The sequence below is a fragment of the Bombus terrestris genome, chromosome 12, assembly GCF_910591885.1.
Source record: "Bombus terrestris chromosome 12, iyBomTerr1.2, whole genome shotgun sequence".
NCBI lineage: Eukaryota > Metazoa > Arthropoda > Insecta > Hymenoptera > Apidae > Bombus > Bombus terrestris.
This window is the reverse complement of record NC_063280.1, coordinates 6,991,636-7,003,952: the sequence shown is the minus strand read 5'-3', so window position 1 is coordinate 7,003,952 and position 12,317 is coordinate 6,991,636. Positions and strand designations below refer to the sequence as shown.

General features: G+C 36.0%; 1 protein-coding gene across 1 annotated transcript in view; it reads right to left on the bottom strand.

Annotated features, from left to right (window-relative positions):
- Window positions 1-250: 250 nt before the first annotated feature.
- The window catches only part of LOC100650251 (plexin domain-containing protein 2), a 46,392-nt gene continuing 34,325 nt past the window's right edge, over window positions 251-12,317 (bottom strand). The window contains exons 2-8 of the mRNA XM_003399868.4: window positions 5,067-5,551; window positions 4,368-4,709; window positions 3,751-3,943; window positions 3,466-3,675; window positions 2,968-3,366; window positions 2,747-2,883; window positions 251-2,660 (exon numbers count right to left, since the gene is read on the bottom strand). Of these exons, the coding sequence (XP_003399916.1) occupies window positions 2,592-2,660; window positions 2,747-2,883; window positions 2,968-3,366; window positions 3,466-3,675; window positions 3,751-3,943; window positions 4,368-4,709; window positions 5,067-5,551 (1,835 nt within the window). The 3' untranslated portion in view covers window positions 251-2,591. The remainder of the gene's footprint in view (window positions 2,661-2,746; window positions 2,884-2,967; window positions 3,367-3,465; window positions 3,676-3,750; window positions 3,944-4,367; window positions 4,710-5,066; window positions 5,552-12,317) is intronic.

Here is a 12,317-nt window from a genome sequence, read left to right as displayed (position 1 = left end):
TCTACTATTAGTAGAATTTCAGAGATTAAATATTATAAAATGTAATGTAAAATCAGGTAGTATAAAAGCTTATTATACATACAAAGAAATTATAACACATTAAAACACGTAAAATGAATTTAATATGTAAATGAAAAAAATAATACAAGTAATGAAAAATTTAAAAAGAAATGCTTATAGATGAAATTTTACATATACACACACAAAATCTTTCACAGAATTAATTCTCTGATATTAATAAAAAGATATGTAAAATTAAAACATATTTATTGTAATAATTATAATATTTATTATCACAAACTATCAGTTAGATCATATACATACAATAATGTGAGAAAAATTAATCGTGATTTTCGTAAGCTAATTTTATAATATAGAGATATCATTTAAAAAAAAAATCACCTACTTTTTAAATTAATGTACTTCCTAACACTTTCTTTGTTGTTAAAAAGTAGAAATTTGCATAAACGTTAATCTTCGACAAGAAGAAAATACTTAATAATATTCCGTTGCCAATAAATGTATCAAAAAGTTGATTAAGGGCACCTTTCGATATTAATTATACTTACAATCATATAAAAATTATATTGCTTTAATATGCTACTATATACACTGATGATCTAATATTACCGATATATATGAATTTTTCATTGTTGCTTTTTTTCCATGTATTATTACTAATCGTAAGTTAAGGTGCTCGTGTGTTTAAAAATCTTTTCATATAAAATATATTTATATATTTTGTATATATATAAAAATATATATGTACACATCTGAACATACGATATGTACATATATATACGCGTATTTAAAATTTAAAGGGTGAAACTACAGTTTACGGATATATAATTTATTCCATTCATTATATTTTATATTCCTAGGAATTGAATATTCTGGAATGTACTAAGGAAAAACGAAGAAGACGAGCACAAAATGAAGTTATACAATTTGTTGCGTCATAAAATTCTCTAAATATTGCTAAAAGTTTGTTTTAAATTTAATTCCCATATACCATCCGAACTGTAGTTTCTAGAGGCTAGATCGGAACTTGATCATTCAACTGATTTTTATTAAAATATTGCTCTTCACGTCGCAAAGATTATACATATATATATATATAAATATATATTTATAAATATATATATTTGTATTATAATATATAATTTATAAATATATAGATACATACTTATATTTATAAACAATTACTGAAGTTTATATAACGATAAAAAACGAATTCTCTCTTTTCTCTCTCTCTTAAACAATAACAAAGTATACCACATGATACTAAAATCACATAAACGCTCAATATCCAGGGGAAGGATTTCTTACCCGTCTTTCGATAATACGGTTGCTTCGACTACGAAAATGTAACAAATGTTTCCGTGTAGTCATCGTTCATAATACCAGTGTCCGTTTGTCTCTCACTGTTAATTATTTGCTCTAGAAACGTTTCATCTTTCGAATATTGTGATGGAGCGTGATTTTCTTCGAAAGAAAACATTAGAGAAATTATATGTTGTAAAAGGTCGATTCAATATTTTCACGGGCAACAGTAAGTATAAACTTGTTTTTATGTGTTTTTATAACATTAACATTACTGTACAAAATTTAAAATCTCAATAAAATTTCGTTAATCCGCCCGCTGATACAATGAAGGTCACTTTCAAAAGTTTCCTCTATACCTTTGTCACTAGTAGTTTAATTGCCATTTCTTCGGAAATTAGCGCTGTAAATTTAATAATAGATAATTTTGCAATACTTGTTTATAATAATTTGAAATACTTGCTCTTTTCCCTTTTCCAACACAATTATATTTGTTTCAGTATAAATATAGGGAGGGTCGGAAATCGTATTACAATCGGATATGGGGTGATTCTACATGAAAAAATAAGTCGAAAATATGAAATAAATTTTGTTTTCCATGCCGTCTCATTTTTGAGAAAACCGAGTTTGAAAATTTGTCAAGTATACTCAAACTTGGGTAAGCGAGTAAACAACCAACACGATGTTATTATACATGTGAAAATAAATAAAAAATGTGAAATATTTTTCCGTTTAAGGTCACATTTTCAAGAAAGTAAAGTTTGAAGATGTTCAGTTACGAACCGATTTGACACACGCGCATTATATATTTTACAATTTATTTTCCTCGAAAAAACAAAGCATCTCATGAAAATACGTTGTTCTACATTTTTTACTTATTTTTATATATAGTTTACATTCTTGTGGCTTATTTATTTTTGGTTTAATTAACTTATTATATGCTTAATTTTCTCGTAAACAAAGTCTCGGATGAAAAAATGTTATATCAAATTGTTCTTTTATTTTTTCATGTAGAATTACCGCTTGTCTAGTTGTACTACGATTTCCAATCCCTTGTATATTGGTAATAATCGAACATGTTATTTTACGTTAATATCAACAAATAAGTATCATATATTGACATATGGCAATTAATAAAGCGACACGTGCGTCATTGCAGGCTAACGATTCTGTACATAAACTTGCAGACTTAATACGGTGTATATTTAATAGGAAGTTTGGTCCGATAGTTCTGTACTAGTTGCTGATTGCGTTTCGATTACATATTTCTACATGTGAATCGTTGCTGCTGTATAACGTGCTTCTCCTCTTCGCCAACTCCATTGGCTTGGTCGATACTGTTCAAAGAAGATCAAAAATATTTCTTTAAAACAGTTCTTTCTTTTTTTTTTTTTTTGCTATAACAAATATTATTAATCCTTACCCTAATTAACATTTGTCCAGACGTGCTATGAGGATTGCGGTAAGCATATGCAGCCCACGCGGCTAAACCTACGACTAAACCAATTACAAGGAGAATTCCAATAATTCCTGAAACTCCCATGTTCATATTGTCCCGAGCTAAAGATATTAAAAGTAAAATATCATTATGACTGAACGAACGATTGCAAAAGTGTACATTAGTGGCAGAAATAAAGATCTTACAACGCTCTAGAGGACTCGATCCAGGTTTCTCTTGCTTCGCATTCATTTCACTAACGGTAACAGTCTCTTCCGAATGCATGCGTAAAATGTGATTATATTCGTCGAGGTGTTCCTTGCATGTCGTAGTTGGTAACGGGCAATTGTCAATTGCTTTTATCATTCGAACATCGCAACCTTTCAACAGCCAATCTTGTCGCGATCTAGATGTTCCGGTGCTGCATTGATTCAGTTCTGAACACCATTTGCAGTCGAAACCTTTTAATTTTGTCAAACAGTCTCTGCAATTATCCATTTCTAAACAGGTAGGCAGTGCATGTAGATAAATCACTGTCCAATCCTTAATGTCCTGCCGATTAAAGTCCACGCGATGATATTCGTAAATCGTTTTTCTACGAACAACTGTGAGGGAAGAAGAAAAATAGTCGATTCGATTATTGCTTGTTACAATGAAATTTTCTCTCAGAATGGCTTCAATACGAGATAACACCAAATACTTACAGAACACTATTCTGTCCATGATATAAGCATCGCTTAATCCAACTTTAACAGGATGCGCCGTATCTTTGATATGCTCTACCATCAGAGGGATCACCGAGTATACAAACACGATGTCACCGTTCTGATGCAGAGTCACTTGAAACGTGAATGCCCCTGCCTTAGGTTTGTCTTGCAATATCACCTTCTCCCATACAACCGTGAACGCCGTTCCTGCAATTAACATTCCCATTTATTTACGGCTATGTCTACTTGCAAACGTGTATTCTCTCTTCTAACTCTTATTACCATTATCGACGTATTTCACATAACTGTCATTAGATAGTCGTGTGTCGAAATTTGCCATTAGTGGTGCGATATATTGTGTGGCGGCTAGCCAACTGTGAACGTACTCCCCGGTGTACAAAAATCCTCCGGTGGCGATGGTGATGTTACGAACTTTGTGACCGTAGAAAGGGAAATCGAATTTCAATTTCACTGTCTGTTGGAAGAAACAAAAAGAAAATTTTTAATTACGTTTGAATACCTTATACTAACTTTCTCGTAAGGAAAGTTAAGAAACCTGGAAATTCAACAAATTATAAAGCTTCACGCGCAACCAGAGTAGAGTTGTGTGCAATCCACGAGGAAAAAGAAAATTCTGCATTTTCTTTAACGGCTGATTTTTACGCTTTACTCTCCAAATATACTCTACATATTCTTGTCGCGCCTACTCCGCATACCAAGCTTCATAATTTGTTAAATTTCCAGATTCCCTTTCCTCGTTCAAGTTAAAATGTTCTATCTGTTATTTCGAAACAGAAGTTTTGCGATTTCCTTTGCATACAGATGCTAGGGATAGGACATTTTTAACTAAGGAAGGCAGTATAAATGAGAAAAATGGTAAACACTTTTAATACACATACCGCAGCTCGACGGTGACTCTGACTAAGTAAGTAATTGACCTTCAAATCTGGATGATTATTTATATCCACCCAGAATTTTTTCCCTACAGCTTCATCGATGATAAACGTGCTGTTGTAATATTGATGCGTGTCATACTCCATTTTCGTGATATTGTGCTGGGACAAAGTTTTGTTGGATAAGTCCGAAAACCTGCTGATAGATATGTCTCCGATACTGCCATCGGAATCATCTTTGTTGTCCGTTGATTCCGGCACAGACTCTGCGCCCTTCGTCGAATTTTTCTTAGCGTCGGTTGTTACATTGATAGAGTTAGCTTTACCTCCTGGAATTGCCGATGGAACCTGCTCAAAGGGAACAGAATTCATTTTTAGTTGTACACGAATGCTTCTTAATTCGAACATACATATATAATATATAATATAAAAATAAAATATTATTTTATATGCCTCTGCATATAGGCTGACCTCCTTTCGTTCGTGTAAGGAGGTTTGCTCGCGCGCAGGGGTATCTCAGGCGGCTTTTAATTGCCAATAACTAAGAAACAAAGCCGAAAATGCAATTTTTCTATTCTTGATTTTCGTTTTATTTCGATCTGAAGAATAATCTCTTAAATTTTCTGACACCTTCGGCCGATCGTAACAGCCGCGTCTCGTTACAGCGCTAACCTGAATCTTGAATATCATAGACAAGAATCTTACCGGTTCTTTGGTGGAAGAATTCTTTCCGTAGATTGATACTATCGGCGTTGAAGTCTCCGGTTTGTCCAATTTAAGGGTAGGCGTCACAAGTCCCTGTTCGCCTGACGAGACTGTTGTCGACGACGGAGATGATGTGGGAACCGTCGATTCTGTCGGATAATCCGTCAGGTAGTCGTATCCATCGTTCGTTGGTACATTCGATGCATTCACAACCGCCTGCGGTTGTTGTTGCTGGGGTTGCGGCTGTGGCTGCGACTGAGATTGCTGCGACTGCTGCTGTTGCTGCGACTGCTGCTGTTGCAATTGTTGCCCCCGTGAGATTCGTTCGGTCGCAGGGTCTGGCTTCTCATCCGCTTCTCGGCGGTACCTTGTTAACGCTTCTCCATCGTCGACCGCGTCTTCGTCGGACAAGTAAGCCAATTCGACTGGTCCAAAATCGTGCAACGACTGTCCTCCCGAACGTCCCAATTCATAATGGTACCGACCTGGAAATATCCCAACGGGAACGAGGTGAGTTTCAATCAGAACACTGTCGCGGAAACGAAAAAGAAAAAAGAAAAAGAAAACGGGCTTGGCCTACTTTTTGGTTAAGAAATAATTCCTGATTTAGAAATATTTCAACCAGCGGGCTAGAGGCAGGTATCAGTTAATTCGACCGATCGTTGGAAAGTTAAGAATTTAATTCATGTTAATCATCAATGGAACGTGTAATCGTTGCAACATAATATCCGCATCGGCGTTACCAAACGCACCATTGATGTCACAAAATGCAAGCAGAAGGTATTTTTATTGGCGAGAGTCGAATCTGATGCCAGTTACGTCCGATGTCGAATCGATCGAATTATCCTATCTAAAGTGCCCTATCCACTAGGCGCGTGATATTTTAACGTCATAACGAACAACATTTAGAAAATTGTCAAGGGAAAGAAAGAAGACGTATCTGCAAAATTTGAGAACCAAACGAAAGGGCAATTCTTCGTGGTTCGATTGATTCATCGAATTTGGAAACTGCTTCTCCGCGAAGGAAGAGAAAACGTGACTCACGAGAACGATTGGACGCTTAACCAGTTAATTGCGGATTTTAGGTTTAGAAACTTCTCTCGTGCAGTTAGCTCGTGGAGTGCGTAAATAAATACAAGCGACAACGAATATACACGTCGACGTACCGAAATAAACTTTTTCTTTGACGCGTATACTCATGAAACGCAGTTAACTGGTTAAAGCGAAACAGCGTCCATCGATATAATTGGAACGACGCGGACCGTAAAAGAGCGAAGGCCGAAATTAAATTAGTCGCAAGTTACGGGTTGTTACTATCGATGCACAGTTCGATTCACGGACAGGATACGCGAGAACAAGCGTTTGTCAGGGATTTTCATTGGGACGATGACACGACGTAGCGTGTCTCGACGATTCGAATCAATTTATGGATTGCATACTTGGTTCGTCAGTGGGGTCGTCCGGTCATTTTGCACACCGGCCTACATTGAACGTTCAGATCGTGGCCCAGATCGGTATAAATTTCAAGCATCGATTCCAACGTTTCTCCATTAAATGAGCCGCGCGTTGCTCTAGCTCACTGAGCTATTCTCCACTTCGTTTCGCTCGTAACAGTCGTTCGAAGTTGTCACGGCTGAGGACAACGTGGCCTCGTAACGGTTATCATCGGTGATTATCACCGTGGATTTTCGTGCAAGTTCGTAGAAAATTTCACACGCGTGACAATGCACGGAATGATATCAAATGAAACAGCCCATAGCAGCTCGCGCGTATTTACGAAAAATCTACGCTTCTGTCGACGCAAATGAGCAATTAGGATTTAACTGGGACTTCGTTTCCCTCTATTGGATATTACAACGTTTAATGAAACTTGACTTTGCATATCTTATATACTACGCTTGTGGAACGTACATTCCACGGTACGTTCCATTATGTTTCACAAGCAACGCGGTTTTTTCCACAGTTACATTCGAAAGAAAGATGGTATCGACCAAGAAGCGAAAGTCGCTCCAATTCCTGCAACGCTAGTTTAAATCCTAGAAATTCCAAGATCTATCGCTTTGTAGAAATAGCTGTAATTACAATCGCCGCGTGTAACGTGTTCGATTACGGGAACGAAGAAGTTAGACTAATATTTTTCACGTACGCGTAATTATCGCTCTTAAGGGGAGACTAGGGTTAATTCGTACAAAAATAAGGCATGTTTTTGTGAATTATTTGTGACGACACAGTCAAAATCTCTTTATTAAAATCAATAGTACATTAAAGTATGATATTCGAAGAATATTATATAAAATTTTCACGGAGAAATATTAAAAAATACAGCAATGACAGCAATTATTCGAACGTGTCTGGGAAAAAAGGTAGAATTGCGGTGGCCCTGATAACTTGGTGCTGGATCATCTGAAATCAAAAAATCAAAGTTCATTCGTTAGGTAACAGTTTTCCCCGGGTAACGCTGGGAGGGTTTTTCGAAATTTCAATTTTTCACTTTTTTGGAACACTTTGAAGGGAAAGTTAGCCGATTTTGCGAAAATTTGCTGCCAATTTTCCCTTCAAAGTGTTCCAAAAAAGTGAAAAATTGAAATTTCGAAAAACCCTCTCAGCGTTACCCGGGGAAAACTGTTACCTAACGAATGAACTTTGATTTTTTGATTTCAGATGATCCGGCACCGAGTTATGAGCAATTCTACTTTTTTCCGAGACACGTCCGAATAATTGCTGCCATTGCTGTCTTTTTTAATATTTCTCCGTGAAAATTTTATACAATATTCTTCGAATGTCATACTTTAATGTACTATTGGTTTTAATAAAGAGATTTTAACTGTGTCGTCACAAATAATTCACAAAAACATGCCTTATTTTCGTACGAATTAACCTTAGTCTCCCCTTAAGGGGAGGGAAAAAAGTGGAAGCAACGGAACGAGCGTCGAAGAACAGGATGTTAGCTGCTCGTGACAAACTATCGCCGGATAGAGCAATAAATTGACGATCCGACATTATTAGTCGAGAATGCACGAAGCTTGACGTCAGTATAAATTTTCATGCTCTGAAAGCTAGCTCGACTAAACGTTCAACTGCCAATCGTTAGTCGTCTCCCTACGGACTCTAAAGAGACGCCAATTTATTCGAGTGTTGTTAGCCTTTATTCGTCCGCGTATTGTGCAGCACACTTTTCGACGAAAATACATTTGCCTGACGCACGGTCTCGCGATTCTCGTTTGGAACGAGGACGCCGACGGTCCTCGATCGAATCGCCTGGATTCATCCTAAGATTCATATGCGCATATTTAGGAAAGTTCGACAACTCGAGGAAGCACGGGCAAGACCTTGAACCGGTCGATCGAACAAAAATTTCGAATTCAATCAGCGTCGACTGAACGACCATTGGATCTAGCATTTCGAATTGCCAATTTCTCAGCAAACGAACGCCTCAACCGTGTAAACTAACGGTACGTGTAACGCGCGTTAAGCGATAGATAGGTTGCGCGATATACGTTACAAAAATTTTATTTACCTAGGACGATTCTAAAAATATACAGCGCTATTTGTTACAAGACATTTTTCTAGGACAAACCAGCGTCGTATTTACGGAACGGCTTAGAACTCGAATCTAAGTATTACGTAGAGCGGAGACTCGAAGAGATCTTTGATTCTAAGATAGGTGATAGAAAAGTTCTAATCACGTAAAGCTTAGATTTATTTACGATAGATTTAATTACGAGGGAATTTGCAAGATCGAAGAGAATCTCGAGAGCCTGGAATGCTCGAATATTGCTCGAAGGCTTCTGGGTTTTCCAAATATTTACGTAAATAAATTATTCGATTCGACTTTTACCTGTTGTTCGAAACATAACGTATTCACGTAAAAACATTTCGAAACACCTGGAACATTCTTCGAACCATCGGATATCTTTGATTACCATAGAATTGCTAATATATAATAATACATCTTATTATCATAATAAATCTTCGCTATAGCGAATTATATGAATATTCGTACCGCGCAGTGAAGACTGAGCAAGATAAATGCGTTATTTTATCTATCTCTACTTACCTGCACCTCTATTTATCGATACGATTTATTCGAACAACTCCAATTATAGGAACGAAACGTTAATAAAAAGCGGGTAAAATTATTCTCAGTATCTCACCCGCCTCGTTCTCCGGATTTTACCAATGTCATACCATCCAACCGTTAGATATAAAAAAGTTTGGAATAAACAAAAACGGAAGGTTACGATGTTCGTTCCAACTTCGTCGACTGTGTCGACTCTTCATATTGCTTCGTTGCGCGCTAGAGGCAACACGAGTATTTCTTAAGAGCGTTCTTGGAGTTTTTAACGGAGTTGGATATCTCAATTATACGATTAATCCGACTTTAATTGTAACCTTAATTATAAACAGTTTAAACAATGGAACGAAAGAAACGATTAATCAACGAGGGTAGCGAAAACTCCAACGCTGAAGAAAGCAACGATGCGGATAACGACGATATGAACGAGTGGAAACGAGTTCAAAATCCCTGCTTGTATTTCTACTTGCTAAGTGCAACAAAACTTTGACTTTGTCTTCGCGTACGTACAAAAGCCATTATAAATTATATATATATGTATAATATATATACAGGGTGGTTGGTAACTGGTGGTACAAGTGGAAAGGGGGTGATTCTACGCGAAAAAAGAAGTCGAAAATATAGAATAAAAATGTTTCGTTTGAGGCTTTGTAAATTCACTTGAAATACTCGCATCCGAAAACGACAAGTCAATAAGATTGAATGAGAATGGAAAAAAATAAAGGTCCGAAAAACTATGAACCGCTGATAAAACTAAGTTAGAATCAATGATCAGAAAGATGAAGGTGTTCATGATACTGGAGCCAATGGAAGCTTTATTAACTAAAAAAAAGATTTTTGATCAAATAAAAGCAGATCTAACCGAACATAAGAGTGTTTCCAAACTATCAATGGCAACGACTTCACGAGTGACCGGGCGAAACTGTGAATGAAGATAAATAAAATAGAAAAAATAATGGATGCTTTTGTGGTACGCAACGATAAGTTCACATACTATGCTATTATTATGCTAGGGTTGGATGCCACAAAAAAGCTCAAATTAATAAAAAATGAGAATTTGAGAATTGCTCAAAAACTTAAAAAAAAAAAAATTGGTTAAAACCTAAAAAGTTTAACAAAAAATAACATCAGACACAGTATCACTGGATTCTCTCCTAATCATTTGATACATGGACAAGTTAAGTTAAAGGCAGAGAAAAAGCATCTCGGAATTCGATGGAAAATTTCAAAATTAACAAACAGAAATATGAAAAGACAAAAAGAAGACGTGAATTCAAAATTGGTGATATGGTCTTTGTTCATAGTGGCAACAAATTGAAGAGAAACGAGTTGGATGAAATTTGAAAAGGGCGTTTCAAGATTCTGGAAAGGATCTCAAATTCAATGTATGAAGTGGTCAACGTTAATGGTAAATCTGGTGAGAATTTTTTCCATTCGAATAATGTAGATCCTCATTACAATTAACGGTGCAATCGTCAATAAGAGGAGAAGGTGTAAATTCTATAGAATTCCCGGCAACCGACATTTTTCTTCTGTTTTACCGGTAGTTATTTGCCGAATAGAATAGATCACCAGAGAAGAACGATAATTCAGGACTTAGAAAATCGATCCTCTATTCTCCAGAATCGAACGTCTAATTTATCCTAAGGATTTACGTTATTACATACATAAGTAAATATATGCTAGGTATAAGACGTATACGTAATGGAGATTAGGCAAATTTGGAGGATTTTAAATCACTTTTCTCGCATGGTTACGGATAGACGCTGACGTGATGTTGTCTTCGAAGTAAAGGCAAGTCGAAGGTAGTAATTTGTTACACTCTCTCCTGGACTGCTCGCGCGCTCACGGGATGCTTCGCGTATGGATACGAAAGTTGGCTAATTATTCGTAAGAGAAGAGTCACCATCGATGAACTTGAACTTGACATATGTCGCCAAGGCCACTCTCCGCAGTGAGAACGTTACGTTCCATACAATTACTTGTAGATGCTCCTTAACTTTACAGTCGCTTAACTTTGCTGCAAATCTAATTACAGTATAGTAAATTTCTTCTATATACTCAGTATCTAACAGCATTTACGAGTTATCTGCGAGCGATTATACACTGTCCAGCGAATACGTTGGTACGAGCGTATCACGACATTACTTATTTATTTATATTTATTTAATTATTTCAAATATATTTGACGGGTTGCAACAGCAAGTTCTCGTTACCAATCCTCTACCATTCTATTATATCTGAAAATATTTTTTCTATCGCTTGCACATAGTTTGCATAGTATACGTAGTTCAAAATCGGAAGATTTTTTTTTTATTTGGAAGAATTTTACAATCAACTTTCATTGAGAATTATAAGTAAATTATTCTGGCGTGGTACTGTAACGTGTATAATAGGTGATTATCGTCTGTTTGATTCTAGCTAAATCTAATGGAGATCGAAAGATAGCTAAATTTTCAGGGCTTAATTTTGCCCACTTAGAGTGAGTTTGGACAGAAAAATAAGATTGCTTAATACATATATACCTACATATTCTCTACGTATCCCCAAAATTTTGTAATTAATTTAATTTCCCCCAAATTGGGGATCTTCCCTTGTAAGCTTCTCATTTTTTTGTAAGTGTTTTAGATAAAATTTGTCCTATTTCGAGAGGGACATCTTGCGATGGTCGCATATCTTATCTAGGTGGATGCACCTCCGAGATTTGGAGGTGGTCCTTGGCTTTCTAATTGATACGTTATATTTTTTATACGCTATTCGACGCAGTTTTTGATTCTCTAGAGAAGAGTATAAAGGTAGTTAAGTCGAAAAATGATTAGTTTGAAAGATATCTTAAATTTAATATCGCAAGACTCGTTGTATGAAAGACAAAGAAAAATAAGGTATCGTTGACAAGATTAAGGTTTTAATGCTTTTCGTTAGTTTTGAGAAATTGCTAAGCAGGATTTAGATCACATCGACGATTCTGAAGGACAAAAGCAAACAAATATGTATAATATAAAATAATGATGCTAATGATTTATTCAAATAAAACATTGGTTGTTTCCTCACCTTTTAAATGATCTCCTTTTTATGGAAATTTGGCGTGGTTGCGACAAAGACTGTTTGAAGGGCTTTAGTTAACTAAATCTTAAGATCTATAACGGACCCTCAAGCTAGCTGAAAATGTACTGTGG